This window comes from Penicillium nucicola, assembly GCF_028828085.1.
Source record: "Penicillium nucicola strain IBT 29836 chromosome Unknown utg000002l, whole genome shotgun sequence".
NCBI classification, from domain to species: domain Eukaryota; kingdom Fungi; phylum Ascomycota; class Eurotiomycetes; order Eurotiales; family Aspergillaceae; genus Penicillium; species Penicillium nucicola.
This window is the reverse complement of record NW_026643126.1, coordinates 1207557-1227492: the sequence shown is the minus strand read 5'-3', so window position 1 is coordinate 1227492 and position 19936 is coordinate 1207557. Positions and strand designations below refer to the sequence as shown.

Sequence of the window (19936 nt, the reverse complement as noted above, 5' to 3'; positions counted from 1 at the left end):
CATTTCTTCACTTTTCATTATCCGAGTATCAGACGATCCGTATCCGGGGATATCACAGCTTTCAAGTCCCCGAGTCGGGATCTGTCAGTCTTCGTGGCGGCGTCCAGGAATGATTTCGCCATTTGGTAGATCAACATCGTCTTCAAGAATTTGAAGTCTCACTGAAAGCTGATATGGCCTTCTCTTGCGTGCTTTCTATTGATTTTGGCGAGAAGGTTCAGGGGAAGGACACAATGTGACATTTCATTTTGGAAACGACAGAATTCTAGTCGGACATATAAGCCTCAAGATATTCCCGCATATGTGCTCAACAATTCAACGCAAGATATCTCAATCAACCTCGCCAAGATGAAGTATTCCTTCTCTTTGATTGCGTCTTTGATCACTGTCGGGGAGTGCCTTTCCTTGCCTCCTCTGATCCCACTCATCCCGGGAGTGACTGAGCCTTTGACAACCAACGCTCCTCCATTGCCTATCTTGCAAATTCCAACTCCTCCATTGGAGAGTCCTCCCTTTACTCCAAGCGACATTCGCCCCAAGAAGATTGGATACTTCTGGACTGGATCTGCAGACAAGTTCCACAAGGGTGAGGCTCTATCAAATACGACTGGAGAGATATCATACTTACTTCCTTTTCTCAGACTTTCTTGCTACCTACAGTCTAGATGATGTAAGCTACGTCATATAATATAAGACGTGAACGTTCTCACTGACTCGTTATCAGGACACTTTTGGTACTCTGCTGTGGGTTACCGATGTCCCATCTAGCGGCAACGATCCCCACCATCTCGGACCCTCTCTTGACGGCAAGACTCTGTGGGGTGGTGGATTGCTTTCACTTCTGAAGACACAGGTATGCGTGACCTCTAATATAAACAATGTTTGCCGTCCCTAACTCAATCCAGGACACTGGATTCTATTTCGACACCTCGAACCCTTACCGGCCCAAGTTTCTGAAAAGTAACCGGGGTATCCTGGCCTCAATTGCAGACGAGGTCAGAGCCAAACCCGATGGAGGCTTCTTTATCACATACATGGGTTCTGCAGTTGGTACCTCTCCTGGTCGTTTGATCGAGACCGATGCCGATTTCAACATCATTCATGAATGGCCGGAGGATGTTGAGGGTACACTCAACATTCTTGAACAACAATTCTCTCCTCACGGTCTTAGCATTGACTGGGATAAGAAGCTCATTTTGACATCGGACTTTGTCGAGCCCATCACTATATTGAAGCCCAGTCTTGGTGTGCGCCATGCCGATACACTGCGCTTGTGGGATCTGGATTCTCGGACCATCATCAGTACTCTTACTATCCCTAATGTAAGCTCCACTTGGAGAACCTCGGACTTTTGCTCCAACTAACCTCACTAGGGCGGCGGTATTCAAGATGTCAAGTTTATCCCCGGACACCCTGAATCTGCTGCTATTGCAACTGCGGTTCACCTGGGTCAGATTTGGATTATCTACCCTCTGCGCACCAACCCAAACGGCAGCCAAGGCGTGATCGAGGAACTCTTTGATTTGGGACCCAAAGCCCGTGATACTATTGCTATCTAGTAAGAACATCCTGTTCATCCAGCAGAGAAGGAAACTAAGTACTAACCACAATTCCCATAGCTCGGATATCAGCCAAGACGGCCGCTTTTTCTACGCAACCCTGACAACCGCGAACCACATTGTCGCACTGGACATTAGCGACCTCAACAATGTCAAGCGTCTCGATGACCCAGATGAAGACCAACCCACCGTTGGACCTCACTATATCAAGGTCACCCCCGACCAGAAGCACTTGGTTGTTACGGATTACTTTGTTCAGACCGGCGAGATTGGTATTATCAATACTCCTGCCGACTTCAAGGCACTCTATATCGATCTGAATGAGGACGGTAGTCTGTCTTTCAACCGGACTATTGACTTTAGTAAGGAGTTTGAGAATCGTGGCGGTGCGAAGCCTCACTCTAGTGTTATCTTTGATCTCACTGATCCCGAGAAGCCTCTTTACTACTAAGATGTCGCGACTCACTCGAGAAGATGTGCGAATGGAGGGAGAAGTTGATACGGTGGAGTTGTGTTGAGAGAGAGATACATACTTGCTTAATATTCTGAACTCTGACATGTTCCCTCGGTCCATGCATTTAAATGTGGATATATTCCCGTTATTAATTATCCAATGGAAATTTATGATTGTACTCGTTGGGCAAATCCTAAGAAATTGGAACGCAGTACACCGGGTATTGAGATCAGACAACCGGACTTGAAACGATCATATCGTTAGGCTCGGCACCACTGGGCCGAAAGATCACTGTGATCTAGACTTCATCTACCGTTGTAACATGAACAGTCTTCGAAGGCCCGCCTTTCCGCTGACTTGCGCTATCCTGATCAATAACTGCCGATGAAGTAGCTTTACCAGCCGAAATATCATCTTCCAGAACGGCGCGGAATTCCTCACGCTGAGGCAACAAGTACCGCACATCGACGAAGCGCAGAATACACGTCATAATAATGACCAGTACGAGGAGAGCAAGAGCAGACTGCCATCCATATTTGTAGAATGGAGCTTGGGAGGCAGGCCAGACGAGAACCTGCGACCATGCAGAAATGGAGTAGTACCCAGCCACTGCAACACCAACAGCAAGCGACCGGGCTTCCGGATCCTGAGGAATGAGATCTGACAGCCACGCAAAGATGAGGGGTGCGGTCCCTAGACAGACATAAGAGATGAAGTAGGATGCATAGGCAGCCGAAAGGGCAACGGTGTCCGGGTGTGTTGTCCAGATACTCATAATGATGCAGGGAATAATTCCAATAACAGCCTGGAGCACAATCAATGTCCAGCGAGTCTTCAGATAATCCGACAACAAAGCCCAAATCCAAACGAAAACGACGTTTATCGCCGAGCCGCCGATAGGAATGGCATTCACCTGCGACACCGTCCATCTGGGCGTTCCATCTGGGTTCTTGAGCGACTTTAAGAATAGGGAGAAGTAGACATATCCATATGTTCCAAGGACAGTCGCAATATAGAGGATCGAAATGAAGTATACAACCCATCCAGAGAACGTGCGCTTAACACCGGCCCAGGTCATGCGCTTAGGCTCGGCGCGTCCGTTGCGAGCGAGTCGCTCAAGCGACAGTTCGCCATGCACCTTTTTGAACCAAAAGGCGCGCGGGTTTGGTCGATTGGGCAGATCGGGGATCATGAAGAATCCAGCGAAGCCCCACACAACCGTGATGACCGCGTTGATCACGAACAGCCAGCGCCAGCCGGCCAGTCCGCCATGCCCGTTCAGGGTGTCAGAGATGGCTGCTTGCATGGCACCCGACAGCATTTGACCAACTGCTTGGCAGGAGTGGTAAAAGCCCATTCGCTTGGCTAATTCTGTTGGCGTATACCAGTACACTAGTGAGAATTAGTTAGTCCTGGACTGGATCGGCGATACCAAGGATCCGAGCATGTTCAACGTACTGAATAGTGTCATCATTCCGGGCCATGCGCTACTTTCGCATAGACCGAGGAAGACACGAATCACGTATACCTGCTTCGCATTGCTGGTCATAGCGATCAGGCCCGTCAACACACCCCAGATGATCTCCAGCCCCGGAAGCCAATAACTCGGTCGCACATAAGTGAGGATGATCTGCGACGGGATGAGCATAATACAGTAGGCGACATTGAAATAGGTCGTGAATCTAGCGGGTCTCAGCGAAATCCGGGGAATGTGGGTACGTCTGACTCACAAGTTGAGCTCGTTGCCGTGTAAATTCAAATCCTCCATCATGCCCGAGACGTATGCATTGTTGATATTCTGTTGATCGAGATATTTGATAACTATGCCAAGTCAGGTTTCTTGTTTCTTGCCTTGAGGGGGTTCGCCCAACGCACCCTGTGAGAGACAACCGAAAGTCATCAGGAAGATATCCAGACGGCGCACCAGAGCCTTCTCATCTGCGGAACGAAAATCATCGTTGGCACTGCGACTGCGAGGCCATAACTTGAAAGACACCATGGCGGGAATGGGGGAAAGAAAGAGCTAAGTGGCGACCTTGGCCCTTATAGAAGGTCGGAGCGGAACAGATAAGGCGTGCATGACCCCTCGCAGATAAAAGATAGTCACGTCCGGGGTAGAATCGGCTGTCGATCCGAGATATGTGACTTATGAGTGGCCTTTTAGGCTGGGACGGTGATTCAACACCAATAGTGGCATTCTTTGGAGGGAGTAACCTCGGAGGCAGGCCGGAGCTGTTAGATAGTGAGAGAGCCAGCAAGACACTGGAACTCTTGCTTGGCAACCGTAGTACCTCCACTTTTGCTTAACCCTGAGCTTAGTCTCCAGATATTCCCCTCTGATTGGCGCGGAGAGGAGCAAAGCTCATCGCTCTCGGCCTGGGGACCGGAAGTAGTCCGCGATAGGGGATTATTCCCCCGCACCGGCGACTCAACAAGAACACGGTCGACGCCGACAACGGCCAACCTGAGAATTACTGACATCCAACGTGGAGTCACCTATATATACTCGGGGCCAGAACCTGCTATGGTCGTAGTTGGTCAGTAGCAACAATGTCGGCGCTAGGGCAAAAGGAGGGCAGCAGCCGGAGTCTGCCGAATCCAACTCCTGGCTTGAGTTATTGGCAACGCACGACTCGGGCATTCCCTCATCTATATGCGAACAAAAATGTGAAAACACCTTCCGAGTCCAAGTATATTGTCGTCGGCTCTGGTATATCTGGCAGTTTGACGGCTTTCGAGCTAATCGAAGGAGGAGTCAAGGGGGAGGATATTGTCATTCTCGAGGCACGCGAAGCAGCTAGCGGAGCAAGCTCACGAAATGCCGGACATGTGCGACCAGGTTTGTCGCAATCGTTCTTGGGAAAGTAGAATTCTAATTTCGCATTACACCAGATGCATTCCGAGGCTTTAGTGCATACTCCAAAGTTCACGGCGCGGAACAGGCCTTGAAGATCATTCAAGATGAGCGACTGGTCCTACAGAAAGTGGATGAGTTTGTCACCAAACATAAGGTGCCCTGCGATTTTCACCTCACAACAACATTTGATGTTTGCATGACCCCAGAGTTTGCCGCCTATGAGAAGGAGAGTCTAGAGTCCTTCAGAAAGGCAGGAGGGGACAGTTCGCATATCAAATTCTACGAAGCAGAAGAAGCGCAGCAAAAGACCAGAGTCCCTGGAGCAGTTGCTGCATATGAATGGCCAGCTGGATCGAGCCACCCAGCAAAGCTTGCCCAATTCCTCCTTCAAACCGTGATCTCCAAGGGAGCAAAACTGTTCACCTTTTGTCCTGCTACTGAAATTCAAGCCAGCTCAACTTCCGGAATGTGGGATATACACACTCCGCGGGGAGTGATCACAGCCGAGAAAGTCATTCACTGCACGAATGCCCACGCTGCCCTTTTACTTCCGCACTTGGATCCCTACATGCGGCCGAATCGAGCTCAGGCCCATTCTATAATCCCAGTTCCAGCATTCTCGGGAGACAAGGCATTGCAGAGCACTTTCTCACTTCGCTACAGCCTTTTCCATTTCTACTCCCTCATCCAGCGGCAAGCAGACGGCACATTGGTGCTTGGGGTATCGCGATCAAACCCAACATTAAGTGCCGAGACTATTGCCAGTCGTTTGAGCACTGATGATACTCGGTACAGCGAGGAGATTGTTCAAGACGCTTTACGTAGCTTTGGTCAACTGTTCCCTGCCCATACGTCTGAGAATTTTATGCATGGCGAAGGCTTGGATCATGCCTGGACGGGGATTATTGCCATGACTACGGATTCAGTTCCGTTTGTTGGCGCGATTGAATCCTTGCCAGGACAATATATCTGCGCTGGCTTCAACGGCCACGGTAGGTCTCTTCTCTGTGTTCATAAATTATGCTGAAAATCATTCAAGCTAACACTGCGTAGGTATGGCAAGGATATTCACCTGTGCCCCGGGAGTGGCTAAGCTTGTTCTTGGAAAAACCTGGAGTGATACTGGATTGCCCGAGTGTTTTCAATTCAGCGAACAGCGACTCTCCAGGCTTTCGGACGGAGATTTGCCCTCCATTTGGTAGGCAAGACTCCAAAGATCTCGGAGATACCGAGTCGGCCATTACAACCCGTGTGGAGCTTTCTAATATGCATCGAGTCTTCAATTGTTCATTTATCGGAGGAAAATAGTACCACAGATTTAGACCTTCACTACAGATGGAGAATATAGGGCATGTTTATCTTCTTAGGATCCCTGCTCTTCATTTGAATTTTTCGCGCCAGTACAAGAACACACAAACCGTGTTCTTACTGCGAAATATGTAAATACCGAGCGTCTTAGACGGAGAAAGCCGACATTTTCGATGTTCTCGGGGGCGAATGCCCTGCCGAGGTCGTGTCCGAACTATCAGCTTGCTGGGGGAAATTTTGATCAGCAGCGCTTGTGTGAGAAAGTTTAATGACTGCTTGACTTGAAATATAAAGAACGGCACGAACCGAACCCGGAATAAATGAATCGTAACATAAATTATATTACAATGTTTGGGGGCCGACAGGGATTGTCGCAAGGGGCTCCAATCACTGCTGAGCGGGTCCTTCATGCATTGGACTTAATCAACTAAGTAAACTCATTTTAAAATGCGAGTCCCCCGCCAAATATGAGGATACTGTAATAAAATCCCAAAATAATGTTGTCGGTCCTATTGACATCCCTCCTGGTGGCATCAGCGGGAGCTTCGTCCGCTTGCCGATGCTTCCCCGGCGATGCTTGCTGGCCTGCTGAAGATGTATGGTCCAAGTTTAACCAGTCAATTGATGGTCGGCTGGTGAAAACTGTCCCTCTTGGTAAATTATGCCACACACCTAACTACGATGCTGCTCAATGTGCGACCCTACGTGAGGGTTGGACAGTCCCAGAGGAACAGTAAGTTTCATGGAGCTTCACATGCTTGCAGAGAGTCACAAATTAATGCCAAACTAGCTACGAATCGTCGTCTTCTATCATGGCCCCATATTTTACCAATGGCACCTGTGATCCTTTCCATCCCATCTCGAAGCCCTGCACACTGGGCAACTATGTTTCCTACTCCGTCAACGTCACCACCCCCGAGCAAATTTCCAAGGCGCTTCAGTTCGCTACCAAACAGAACATTCGAGTCGTTGTTCGTAACACGGGGCATGACTACAACGGGAAATCCACCGGTGCAGGTGCTCTCGCTATCTGGACACACTACATTAAGGACCTCAAGATTCACGACTACAAGGACCGCCACTATACTGGAAAGGCGATCACCATGGGTGCTGGCGTGCAGGGATTTGAAGCTTACGAGGCAGCTCACGAGGCAGGCGTCCAGGTTGTCGGGGGCGAGTGTCCCACTGTTGGTCTTGCTGGTGGTTATAGCCAGGGCGGCGGCCACTCGGCCCTTTCTTCCCGCTACGGGCTTGGTGCCGACCAGGTTCTTTCGTGGGAGGTGATCGACGCCAAGGGAGACTTCGTCACCGCCACTCGCGACAATGAGTTTGCTGACCTCTATTGGGCTCTCAGTGGTGGTGGTGGTAGCACCTTTGGTGTTGTTTGGTCGATGACTTCCAAGGCGCACGCGGCTACCCCGGTGTCGGGTCTCAACTTGACCTTTACCAGCACTGGTATCTCCCAGGACAAGTTCTATAAGGCGATTGAGTTGTTCCATACCAGACTGCCGAAAATTACCGATACTGGTGTGATGAGCATCTGGTTTTATACCAATACCAGCTTTGCAATCTCGCCAATGACCGGTCCTAACATTTCCGAGAAGGAGCTGCTCTTGCTAATCAAGCCTTTCCTGAGTGATCTTATGAAACTGGATATCAAGTACACTCTGTACTCAAAGCAGTTTGATAGCTACCTAGAAGAGTTCAACGGCATGCAACAGGAAATTGGCGTCGGCGAGGCCCAGTATGGCGGCTGGCTAATTCCCCGGTCGGTGGTTCAGAAGAACAACAAGGCCTTAACCCAGGCCTATCAAGAGATCACCGAGGACGGTGCGACATTTATTGGTGTCGCCTTGAATGTTTCTCGGGCGGTTGTGGGAGATGTTCACAACTCTGTCCTGCCTGCCTGGCGTGATACTCTGATTGACACAGTCATAACCACTCCTTGGAAGTTCGATGCCGATAGCGCGATGCTCGAACAGCAGCGGAAGATGACTGATGTATACATTCCTAAGTTAATGGCACTGGCACCGAGCTCAGGAGCTTACATGAACGAGGTATGAGTTCTCCTATAAACACACCATGTGCTGGGAAATGTTGGAGAAGCTAATGTGCATGTCTTCACAGGCCGATTTCCGGCAACCCAATTGGCAAAAGTCGTTCTTCGGTAAGAACTATCCAGCTTTGCAGAAAATCAAGGCTAAGTATGACCCGAACGGCATCTTCTATGCTGCAACGGCCGTCAGCTCCGACGCTTGGGAGCAGCAGAAGGACGGTCGTCTTTGCCGTGCTGAACAAAAACGCTCTCAAGAATTCCCCGGTTTCATAAGGGATCTGTAAAATATTTCCGATTTATAACCAATTTACACTTGCGGACCTGCGGGTTCGCGTATTGAATTAGACAAAGATCCATTTCAGAAATAACCAAGCAATATGGTATAGTGCTTATGCATGAAGCGCGTATTTAGGTCCTTGTTGTCATTCAATAGCATGAGCTAGCCCCCTGGTGCCTGCAGGTTGTCAAAGTTTTCCATATTAAATGCCTCACTGGAGAGCATGCCGGGACACCATTGGTCATTTCTGTAAACTAATATCAGGCTGCAGATGCACTCCAAGTTAATTCGCCACTGTATCAACCAAGCTATGTGCATCAGAGGTCCTGTATCTACATTTTCAGTCCATCAAAATGATCTTTCCTATCTTATAGGATCCCACATAATCTAAGCATTGCGCCCACTCAGAACGCCAGAAGCAGATCACCAAACGATCAGCATGAAACCAGCCTAAAGCGGGCCGGCCCCCTCTCCACCGCGGCCTGTCGCGCGACCCGCTGGAGTCCAGTATTCCACCGACGAACCAGAAGTCATCGTAGACTTCGCTTAAGTCCTCCTCGTCAGTTGTGGAGCTCAAGCTTGGGCAGCTTGGTCGAACATGTTTGGACCAAGCGTTGAAGGATTCAAATGTGGATAATAAATTCTCTTGGGTTACATATAGTAGATTGTATGAGAAATTAATCCTGGAAGCGTATATGTACGCTGTATTATACACGCCTGTCTGCATTTTTCATACTCTTGGCCCGGATCGTAGATCTGCATAGTTTAAGCCCCGAACTATTAGTAGTCTCAGACCAATTTTATTCTTTTCAGGATCCGAGATGGAGACAGCTCAAATTGGTGGTTGTGTTATATCTTAATAAAGCTGAGCTACCCTCTCTTGAATAATCTGAGTGGCGTTTTCCACGTTCAGATGTTTGGCACGCTCAGTCAAGTGGCCTTATAATGACTTGGGTTCATAATCTTCACGAATCAGATCCCGATACCAAGATCGGGCGTGTCATTGCTATCTGTGTGGTGTTTCCAGTTCTTGCTTTGCTGGCGATATGTCTGCGATTCTATGTTCGGCTCAGCACGAAGCGTCCGGCGTGGTGGGATGATTATACGATTTTGGCCAGTGTATTATTGACGGTTGTGTATGGAGGTCTCACAATTGCTCGTAAGTTTGGTGCACTATTGATAACCTGAAACTACAACACGACTGACCCTCGAAGAAACTCGATGGGGACTGGGATTGAGTCAAGCTTATTTTCCAGAGGAGAATGTTATCCCATTTAGCAAGGTATGTATTTATCCAGGCGGGCTGTGGAATCTTTTCGAAATCGAACTAAATTTTATAGATTCAATACGTTGGCGGACCAATTTATACCCTGGATCTTTTGACTTTCAAAGTTGCATTGCTTGCCTCATATCTGCGGATTGGCGGTTTTGTGAATTTCTATAGGCTTATCATTGCCATCGCAATTGCTATATGTGTAGCAACGCAATTAATATTCACTTTCGTCATTTCGGCCTCCTGTCGGCCAGTTGCAAAACAGTGGGATTTATCCCTCAAAGGCACATGCATTGACACGGTGTCATTCTATTATGGTATGCTTGATGCTCTTTCCCGACGGTTGCAACAAGGTACTAATCATTCGCAAGTAGCCATCGCAGGAACCAACCTCGGATTCGACATTGCCATCATTATTCTCCCTCTCCCAGTGTTGTGGAAACTTCAACTCCAACGAAGACAGAAACTCGTCTTAACTGCCGTATTTACATTGGGTTTTTTCGTCACAATTATCCAAATCATTCGCATCTTCAGTGTCAAGAACCTGAAGACTGTTACGGACAGTCAGGGTCTCATTTGCTGGTCAATCGTTGAAGTCAGCCTCGGTGTATGTTGCCATTTCTCTCCATGAACCTCAAATCATGATTCATCCATTAAACTAACGGTCTCTACTAACAGGCAATAATAACGTGCATTCCAACATACGGTCCTTTATTCAAAAGTTTCGCGTCAACGATCACCTTCTACCGCAAGAACGGAACTGGGCCTACCTATCCGCTCGACTCCATACCCGAGGTCGGAAACGATACAATACGACCGCGTCAGAATAGCGGAAATGGTCGCACATTGATCACTCCTACGCTATCAACGGTGGTACCAGTACGAGCAAAGAAGAGAGGTGCCCTGTCATCCGTAACGGATACGGGCAGCGAAGAGCACATCCTGGGCGATGGGGAGAACATGCAAATTTACAAAACAATGTCTTTCAAGGTTGAGAAAACTTGAATAAATACATCATTCGATCTTGTTTCATGAATATTTACCACTTTTGACTCTCCGGGAGTGATGCATCAAAGGTTCTCCCTTTCATGGGCTTCCATATACGTGACTTACCATTGCCGCTTCAGCCCAACATTGGAAAGCAAAAAGAAAGAACAAGATACATTGCTCGGATTCAAATAATCATTACACCAATGCTAATTACTATGGCAAATTGTCCAAGATAGGAGCCTTCCATCTCTCTAGTCTCTCATTATCCCATATAGCATGAGCCCAGTCCCAGCCGTCTTCACGCGTGAAACCCTCAATTGCCTCCTCGAAAGTTTGACCGGGAAACTCAGGTGCCAGGTACCATGTTTTCCAGGAATTATTCGGCACTTCCGTAGGCGACAAATTTGACCACAACTGCTCATAATCGGTGATTGAATGGCGATCTGCAGGATACAGGAATGGAACTACCTCTTCGCCCCATAATTTCATCTCGTAGCCAATAAAGACCGACGCAGACCAACCGGGCGCGTTGGCCAATATCATGTTACGCCTGAGTAAAGGCGGGGCGTAAATAACGCGATAAACAAAGTCTGGTCCAATTGAAGCCAATGCTGCGGTAGAGGAATCAAGGCCATATTCAAGGCTTTTGAGGGTTTCTAGCAGCTTAAGAGGCGGTTGCACTTCGGGGGGAAGACACTCAAAATCTTGGCCCATACCTGGATCTTTAGATCCGTATTTCTCTACAACCTCAGCCATACTTTGCCGGATCTCCTCGTAGAACAGAGAGCACTTTGTCTGGAGGTAAACCCAAACACTTCCCATCTCTGCGTATTCCCAGGGTGGCATCGTTCCGAAAAACAACCGGTATGCCCTGATACTTTTGGATTTTACTCCTGCGCCATCGTCGTTATTCCAATCATTTTCTCTAAAGCTCGTATACCCTGGGTCAGGGCTTTGTTCACATGGGCCGAAAATATTTGTGTGGGTCTGAAGTCGACACAACGCTCTGAGAAAGCGGTGCCTTTCAAACACAGACAGCTTGATGGGCTAGATGGAAGTGTCCCAGTCATCTTGTGCCAACCACGGAGGACGCAGTGCCTTGCTTGTCAAATCTTCTAGAAAGAATTTGAGCTGTTTATGGAACCGAAACAGGCTGAACATCTCTTCTAACCCGTCGAGGTTATGTAATTGTTTTGTTGTTGGCAATGCCAGTTCAGTAAGTTCTCCACTGCGTCGCCAAGTGTCCAATAAAGTGATCGCTTCTTGCTCGTGGGAGGCGAAACAAAGACCCCGTGATCGCACGGCCACCACTGCTTCTCCCAGAAATGGTCCATACTGCCTGTGCAGGATGCGGAGAAGGACTTCTGGTCGCGCAGTAAGGTACGCTTGGTGCAGTGTGGAGGATGATAGCACGATGGATTTGAGAGAAGACTGGTCGGATATCTCCAGCAAGATGAGAATCAGTAGCTCGGTTGGGAGACCCTCAAGCGTCGGCTTAGACTGCAGGACGATGTGAGCAGATTATTCCGCAATACGGTATATCGCTTACCATTTTCACTTGGATTTCAAGGTTGGCACCTTTTGCATTCATTTTGTGAATGGGAAGTGGACAAAGAAGATAAAAAAGAAGTTGTCTGAGTTTCAGGTATTCAGAATATTGGCTATTATTTTTAGCCAACCAGTGTTAGCCAACCATCCAACGATAATGAGCCGCGCGGCTAAAAAGAACCGCATTTGATATTTACCTTTGCATTAAGCTTGGAAAGGATATATATTGATGTTGAAAATGACCTCAATGAATATTTAAATCACGTCCGAAAGTGTTGAGGTCCACAAGGTTGGTTTAACGTTAATAAAGCTCTAGTACTGTGCTGGCGTAACCCATGAGCTGAGAGATAACCAAGAGAGCAATTTCGACAGTCGAGCTACTGTGGATTAAAATTGCGGTATAATAAAACGCAAAATGGCTTGACTTTCATTAAAAGTGAAAGGGAATAAGTATTTATACGCCAAATATGATGTCCTAGACTTGGAGCCTCAGAAATACGGCTTCCCACAAGATCCCTGTCACAACAGCAAAGCTTAGTAAGAGCCTCCTTTACAACTGGACAACTTCAGATCGACTTCGACAGAGATTCGACAGCTCTACTGCATTATCTTGCCTGAATGTTAACACCACTTGCCACATCTACTTTCTCAGCCTTCCATACTGTACCTAATTTGAGCCTCAAGTGGGGCCGCCGTTTGACCCGAACCGCTCATCCCGAGATGTTCAGACTATGGTCATCGACGCGTGTCACGAAGCGTACCTTCGCTTCACTTGCTGCGCTCCCATTTCAGCTTCCTCTTGCTGGCCCTTCCTTTGTTCTTCCTCAGGATACAATTGTGGACGAGGAAAAATTGCCTGGGTATTGCAAAATCGCCAAATATTTCTACCCGGCGCGTCCAGGGGAGATACTCGCCGATCAATTCCAGCTGCTGACAAAGTTGGGCTGGGGGACAACGTCAACAGTGTGGTTGGCGAGGAACATATTGGCGTACCTACACACACTCCTAACTTTAATTCGGCCGAGAACTAACACTTTCACAATCCAGAGAGCGAGCCGAAGACGAAACCGTGACATTGAAGATCCTGAATAACCGGAATCACAGCAAAAATGAGCGCCAGAGAGGTCTCGAGGAACGGATCACGCAGCAAAATATGTCGCATCGAGGCTGGCCCGTCATACGACCTTGCTGTGGTCACTTCGAGATTTCAAACTCGGAAGGCGATCCACATTTATGTCTGATCTATGAGCCCCAACGAGAGACCATGCTATCTTTCCAAGATAACTTCGAAGACTGCAAAATGCCTCTTCCCATTGCCAAAGGATACATAGTTTGCCTTCTGTTGGGCTTGGAATATTTGCATGCTGAATGCAGGGTTATCCACACTGGTATTGAGTCTACAGTGCTCTCGAACTCTACCTCTCTAACCGAATGAGCCAAAAACGTTAGACTTGAAGCTATCAAATATCATGATGAGTTTTGAGAATGACAAAGTTCTCCCTAGATTCATCAAGACAGCCGTGGTCGATACGCCAATGTCCTACAAGACCGACCAAACAACCGGCCGCACCTTATACCGCTGTCATAACAATTTTGGTAGCTTATACCTTGAAGATATCCAAAACATGATTCCAAAAATCACAGATTTTGGTTCTGCTGTACACTTTCCCGGAGTTCACCCAGACGACAAATCAAAGACGGGAGAAGTGTTACTAGGTCCAATTCAGCCAAACTACTATCGCTCGCCTGAAGCTATTCTTGGTTATGGCTGGAACTACAGCACGGACATTTGGAATTTCGGTGTCATGGTAAGTAGTACACACTCTAATCATAATTTTTCGCTTGTCCCTGACTATCTTGCGTTGTCAGTTATGGAATATCATTGAAGGAACAGAGCTATTCACCCAAGTTGAACATCCCAACCGCCACTACGATGCCCCGTCACATTTAGCTGAAATGATAGCTTTACTCGGTCCACCACCAAAGGAAGTAATTGAAAGGTCTAACAATGTCTCGCAGATTGAGTTTGACTCCCCTATTACCCTGGTACCGGGAGGGCCATGCAAAAATACCCAGGAAATGTTTTGCGGTCCTCACTTTGACGAAAATGGTAGTAACTTCTTTTGTCAGATTTTAATTGCCTAATAAGCTTACACTAACCTGTTCTTCCACCAGGCGAGTTCCTTCACAAGAGCCTCATTCCAGACCGCAAGCTAGAGGACACGGTACCATCGCTTGACGGCGAGGAGAGGGAGCTGTTTCTCTCATTCGCTAGAGACATGCTCACTTGGATTCCGGCCGACAGAAAAAGTGCTCGTGAGCTCGTTGAACATCCGTTCCTTAGCTTTGGAGGGCGTGATCATCGCGATTTCCTTGGACTAGGCCAAAGCTAGGGAACGAAGTATCCTGGATGGCCACTCTGATCTACGCCTTGTCCATATGATATCATCATCATTTCGTCAATTTTCATCTCCTCTCATGCTTGCGTTATGTTTGAATTCGACTTTCAGAATCTCTTCTCCATGTATGATACCCCTTGTTTGATATTGAACCTCAGTCTATAATGACCCAAATTTCTACTTATCTTTTCACAACTTCCTACCCCTAACCCAAACACCACCCCCAACCCGCAACCCAGCCCCAAACAGCCCAGAACACCTCATGCTCCATAATTTGTAGTTACGTTTGACCAACGAAGATAGTTTAAATAAAAGGACGGCAGCAAGGTACAGGTGGATAGAAATATTTTGGTTGCGATCAACGCGCGTTGACTTGACATTTTCCATTTTACATTTGCTTTGACTCGTAGAGATATTTTGAATGATGGGAGACATGGAGTTCAATTGAAGAAGCTAATATGTAGCCGGGAAACGGTTCTACAATGCGAGAGGACATCATTTGATATATTTTGAGCAAGTTTGTCCTCCTAGCAGTCATGCTTTGATGAATATCCATTGAGAAGCGCAGAGTGATTTCATCGAGTGAGAACAAGGATCAGAAATTGGAAACATGAAAGGGACACTTCAGTTGGGTTGGTTTGAGCCCATTTCATTCTTCGGTTGAGCGAAGGGGACCTCGCCTGCCATGTCACTTTAAATCAGGGTAGATCACCGAGTAGTCAAAACTTCAAGAAAGACAGAATGTTCAAAGGAAGATGCAGAGGAGCTTTTCCATCTTGGAACTTTATATCAGGGTAGATCAACGAGTATTCAAAGCCTCAAGACAGATAGGAACCTCCCTTTCCAAGAGACAATAGCTGAATTCAAAATCCCGCCATGCTCACTGGCAGCCATAAGTCTCGGTAGATCACCGAGTACTCAAGGCCTCAAGATGAGCTGTATTCCTCTTCTTTCGAAGAATGAAATGGTAGTCTACTTCCCTTCAGACATTGAACGTTGGTGGATTACCAGTATTCAAGACTCAGGTGAGATAGGTCATTCACGGAAGACAGTTGTGGGCATTGAACGCAACCGCTTGCTTATGATCTTAAGTCGTGGTAGATCACCGAATACTAAAGGCCAAAAGCAAGCTAGGTTGCCTCCTGTCCAGGAATTATTCTTTGCATCGTAGTGTGTGTATGAGGGCAGATGAAATGGTGTCTCATGTCTCGGGGAGGGTTGTGGATTTGGTAGTCAATGCGCAATGACACAACGGTGGTAAAGAGTAGGAATGGCCCACATGGTGGTCCCCATGGCCCGTTCAGGTAAGTGTCTCCATAAAAGAGAGATGAGAGTAACTGATAAGGTGTAAGCAAGTGTTAAGCAGTGTGAGAAGGAATGAGGGAAGCACTTACAGAGTGTGGTCATGAGTAAAGGCCTTGACTCGATAGTCAGCCCGAGTGGGAAGTGCGTCCAACCGGTGGCTAGTGAGACATGGTTGACGGACATGGCAAGGATGAGGTCAAGTCTATGTCTAAAGAGGATAACACCAGCAAAGGTGAGAGGGGAGCGACTGATGGACGTGAGTGTCAGGCGAGGATGAAATGCAGATGAAGAAATACCTACTAGCTGTGGCCATGACAGTGAGTCTCATGATGGAGCTAACTAGAACAGGAAGTGTGTTTAGATGTGGGAGATGGCTAGCAGGCATGACAGGAATGAGGTCAAGCCGATGGCCAGTGGAGGTGGCAGCATCGTAGCCCACATGAAGGTTCAAGTTTGTTATGACAGAGTTCGAAGAGTGTGTGAAGCCCACGTAAGAGGCTGGATGATATGTGAAGCTGATCAAGTGACAGTCAGTTTCTGGTGCATGGCAGGGAGGTGACTTGGTATCTCTTACTTAAATGGATCGTGGTCTTGGTTGACCGACGTGTCTCAAGTTGAAGGTTGGGTTGAAGAGCGGAGATGTTTGAAGTTGAGAGTTGGATGGGAGAGTGGAGAGGTGAAGAAGGAAAGAGGAAAGGAAGGAGGAAAAGAAACGGGCAGGTATTTCTACGCTGAGATTGGAAACAACCACGAAGTGTCGACACCTCAAGTTCTCGGTCAACAATCCACACTCTCATTATAATCGTGGTTGTCGTTCTTTCTACTCTTTTCAACAGGCTCGAGATTAACTAGGTATTAACCAGCTGTAGCAGTCCGGTAAATTATCTTTGAGTAGCTGAGAGTAGGACCACAGATCCTGAGGTTGTTGTAAGGGCGTGATATCAGTGGCCTACCGTTCAGATTGTACGCCCGGCACGTGAACTGAGGGCACTGCAGCACATGAGACACATGGTTTAAGAGAATTTAGTCTCATGTGCTACATCACCGAGGTCTGTATATTCAAACTTGATCTACAGAGATTGATAGTAAGTTCCGCCTGATATCGACTTCCTGGTCTAGGATATTACGAGGTCATTGAAAACAACGAAAATGAATGTTATTAATTGATCGGTATCATGTCTTGTTAGCGGCCTACCATGAACAAATTGTGCCTGATCAATTGCAACAGCCCTGCAGTTCGTACACATCGGCCCGCGTTGGAGGCTGAAATTCATGCAGATTACCCCGCTAGAGGATCCCTGTTGACGATCTTCAGTAACGCCTCCCCACCAAGGCTTGAGCCTTTGATGCACAGGTATGCCGGATGGAATTGCAGGATGCATCTCACCTCCTACCTTGACATCGATGCATGTCGAATAAGGGCTCGCGAGTGCACGGGTCTCAAGCAAATGTGACAAACAAGGAAAAAGGTAGCTCCGAGACCAGCCACGTGTTCCCAAGGCACTAATGTCCTGCCTCAGGCTGAATCGGGTGTATAACCCACCAACCTGCATTCTTCACACTTTAATCCCCACCACAGGTCTTGTCCCATCGGACATGTTCATGATTTCATGTAAGTCTCCGATTACCCCGAGCATTCCCATTCGTGGATATGTCCGGGTACTTATACCCAAAAAGAACCAATACCCTAGACCCTAGACCCAACGGAAACGGTTTTCGACCAATGTGGCTAGGGCAAAGTCTTCGGGCGCACTGACTCGGGGCGGAAGTACAGGCTTTGTCCCCTGGTCCAATCCCGTTCGACCGGGCGCGCAAGGATGGGGGGACTAAGGGCTGTCTTGTTTGTCAAACTGACACCCTCTTCCAGCTCTCCTTTTTCTTTCCATCCTCGGAAACTAAATTTCAAACATGCCAGAAGATATCCTGGCGGTGGTAAGTGATGTTTGCAACATCAATTTGACAGGCTGCTAACCCCTTAGGATCCGGATGTGTATCTCACCACCACTTACGGTGATGATTGGCAGTCGTAAGGTTTACCCCGTGTACCCTGGCTCATTTGGTGATGGAATCCATATCTAACCGAACGATAGAGAAACCACCTCCATTAATTCTTCTATATATCGGGGTTTTGTAGAAAATGGCCGTCGGTAAAGTCCTTGGCAAATCATCTGATTTGGCGTATAGTAATTTCCTACAGATATCAAACGTTGAGCAACAGGGAATACCCGTGCGCAAGCCTAAACTCTCCAAAGTGACCGCTAAGCTGACCGCCTACTAGTATCCCATCGGATGAGTTGGCGTTTGAGTCTTATGAAGCTGGGTAGGAACCACCACTATACCAGTGTGCCCCTGTTGACTCCTGTAGGCACATCGTTTCCCTGGTGTTGGATTCAGATAACGAAAATCCACTCTTTCAGTCGCCTATTCGTTGCAAGAACCCGCAGATCCTTGATCTGGGAACTGGCCAAGGTAATTGGGCAATGTAGGTGGCATCATTTCCTCGTTTTATTCATCACAGACCGGTTCCGCTCATATTTCGCAGCGATGTGGCCGACTTCCTACCCCAAGGTGAGCTATTGAACACTCCTTTGCAGCTCTTGCACAAATTTCTGTCAAAGAAATGCTTACCATTCTCAGCAACCGTACGCGGTGTCGACCTCTTTCCCCCTCCAATAACCTGGGTACCCCCAAACTGCATCCTAGAGGTCGACAATGTCCTCGAAGACTGGACCTGGAATGTTCCCCTTGACTTAATTCACATGCGAGGCATGACCGCGTCCTTTGAACCGCAAGAGTGGAACCGTGTCTATCAACAATGCTACGAGTAAGTCTACAACGTCCATTACACTCCGAGTCGACTTACAGTAAACTAATATAAATCAGCAACTTAAAACCCGGTGGCTGGATCGAACAACTAGAAATTAGCGCTGACGTATCTTGCGACGACGGCAGCCTCCCGGATGACAGCATCCTACACACCTGGGGACCAATGTTCGCCGACTGTACCGCACGTGCCGGGCGTCCTATTCCCACAATTGATACCATGGATACTAGCATGCGCAATGCCGGCTTCGTCGACATCCACGAGAAAGAGTACAAGTGGCCGATTGGACCCTGGCCGCGTGATCAGAAGTATAAGGAGGCCGGCACGGCTCACTACCAGCATTGGCTTTCTGGTATGGAGGGCTGGTGCATGTGGTTGCTTACCAAATTTGGTGCACCAAATCCTTGGTCCAAAGATGAAGTCACTGTCTATGTGGCGAAATTGAGGGCCGAGATTAAGAATCCGCGCTACCATATCTATCAACGGGCGTGAGTATCTCTCTTCCTTCTTTGATTACTTACTTGTCGACTGTTTTCTAACATGCGAATCCTCTTAGACGTCGTGTTTGGTCACGTAAACCTTTCCCCGAAGAGCTTGCTAGGGAAGCAAGTGTGAAAACAGAGGGACCTCTTGACATTGATCCTCTTTATATCAAGCAAGAGCCCCAAGAATGATAATGGCACTTGTTATGCGACGGAAGCCTTTTGTTTACAACCCTGATTGTGTCCTTTGGCGGAATGAATCCTACTGCGCTTCAATGGTGTATTTTGCGTGTGTATATGTGCTTTATCCTTTCGTTCGCTCGCGGTATACCTCTTCTTGTGTGTCATTTACTTAAATATCGTTTCAAGGATATGTTCATACGTTCAAAGCATACAAACACGACAGTTTTGTCATTATGAGTGAATTGATCTCAGAAGAAATCACCAATGATGATCTATATTTGTTTCATGGCCAGGTCAGCAACCAAGGTCAAGGATGGAAATAAACCACAAGTATATCATATCAGAATATCACTTTACTTTTCAACATCAAATTACCTCAATTTCCATTTCAATCTGTTGTGTTCTATGAAATTTCGCAACG

At 47.6% G+C, this 19936-nt stretch overlaps 10 protein-coding genes across 10 annotated transcripts; 7 read left to right on the top strand and 3 right to left on the bottom strand.

Moving 5' to 3' along the window:
* Positions 1-348: 348 nt before the first annotated feature.
* Positions 349-2010, top strand: N7511_002229 (YncE family protein; the record flags this gene model as incomplete). Its single annotated transcript, XM_057124654.1, has 6 exons — positions 349-586; positions 642-670; positions 725-853; positions 906-1322; positions 1374-1558; positions 1620-2010. The coding sequence occupies 6 exons, from the start codon at positions 349-351 to the stop codon at positions 2008-2010; spliced, it is 1389 nt and encodes a 462-aa protein (XP_056986813.1).
* Positions 2011-2311: 301 nt separating this feature from the next.
* On the bottom strand, positions 2312-4012 carry N7511_002228 (uncharacterized protein; the record flags this gene model as incomplete). The annotated part of the gene is made up of 4 exons (XM_057124653.1): positions 2312-3405; positions 3472-3695; positions 3744-3834; positions 3889-4012. The coding sequence occupies 4 exons, from the start codon at positions 4010-4012 to the stop codon at positions 2312-2314; spliced, it is 1533 nt and encodes a 510-aa protein (XP_056986812.1).
* Positions 4013-4563: 551 nt separating this feature from the next.
* Positions 4564-6072, top strand: N7511_002227 (NAD(P)/FAD-dependent oxidoreductase; the record flags this gene model as incomplete). Its single annotated transcript, XM_057124652.1, has 3 exons — positions 4564-4852; positions 4906-5862; positions 5924-6072. The coding sequence occupies 3 exons, from the start codon at positions 4564-4566 to the stop codon at positions 6070-6072; spliced, it is 1395 nt and encodes a 464-aa protein (XP_056986811.1).
* A 603-nt stretch (positions 6073-6675) lies between these two features.
* N7511_002226 (FAD-dependent oxidoreductase) lies at positions 6676-8518 on the top strand (the record flags this gene model as incomplete). Its single annotated transcript, XM_057124651.1, has 3 exons — positions 6676-6911; positions 6969-8235; positions 8306-8518. 3 exons carry the CDS (start codon positions 6676-6678, stop codon positions 8516-8518), a joined length of 1716 nt encoding a protein of 571 aa, XP_056986810.1.
* A 938-nt stretch (positions 8519-9456) lies between these two features.
* On the top strand, positions 9457-10789 carry N7511_002225 (putative integral membrane protein (Pth11); the record flags this gene model as incomplete). The annotated part of the gene is made up of 5 exons (XM_057124650.1): positions 9457-9670; positions 9726-9793; positions 9852-10101; positions 10156-10391; positions 10463-10789. 5 exons carry the CDS (start codon positions 9457-9459, stop codon positions 10787-10789), a joined length of 1095 nt encoding a protein of 364 aa, XP_056986809.1.
* A 198-nt stretch (positions 10790-10987) lies between these two features.
* N7511_002224 (uncharacterized protein) lies at positions 10988-11620 on the bottom strand (the record flags this gene model as incomplete). Its single annotated transcript, XM_057124649.1, has 1 exon — positions 10988-11620. The coding sequence occupies one exon, from the start codon at positions 11618-11620 to the stop codon at positions 10988-10990; it is 633 nt and encodes a 210-aa protein (XP_056986808.1).
* A 201-nt stretch (positions 11621-11821) lies between these two features.
* Positions 11822-12365, bottom strand: N7511_002223 (uncharacterized protein; the record flags this gene model as incomplete). The annotated part of the gene is made up of 2 exons (XM_057124648.1): positions 11822-12274; positions 12324-12365. 2 exons carry the CDS (start codon positions 12363-12365, stop codon positions 11822-11824), a joined length of 495 nt encoding a protein of 164 aa, XP_056986807.1.
* A 1426-nt stretch (positions 12366-13791) lies between these two features.
* On the top strand, positions 13792-14715 carry N7511_002222 (uncharacterized protein; the record flags this gene model as incomplete). The annotated part of the gene is made up of 3 exons (XM_057124647.1): positions 13792-14130; positions 14192-14435; positions 14498-14715. 3 exons carry the CDS (start codon positions 13792-13794, stop codon positions 14713-14715), a joined length of 801 nt encoding a protein of 266 aa, XP_056986806.1.
* Positions 14716-16194: 1479 nt separating this feature from the next.
* N7511_002221 (uncharacterized protein) lies at positions 16195-16509 on the top strand (the record flags this gene model as incomplete). Its single annotated transcript, XM_057124646.1, is given in 4 exon segments — positions 16195-16282; positions 16294-16343; positions 16388-16477; positions 16492-16509. The coding sequence occupies 4 exon segments, from the start codon at positions 16195-16197 to the stop codon at positions 16507-16509; spliced, it is 246 nt and encodes an 81-aa protein (XP_056986805.1).
* Positions 16510-17934: 1425 nt separating this feature from the next.
* Positions 17935-19524, top strand: N7511_002220 (uncharacterized protein; the record flags this gene model as incomplete). The annotated part of the gene is made up of 7 exons (XM_057124645.1): positions 17935-17958; positions 18006-18052; positions 18305-18346; positions 18392-18508; positions 18569-18850; positions 18910-19338; positions 19407-19524. The coding sequence occupies 7 exons, from the start codon at positions 17935-17937 to the stop codon at positions 19522-19524; spliced, it is 1059 nt and encodes a 352-aa protein (XP_056986804.1).
* Positions 19525-19936: the final 412 nt, after the last annotated feature.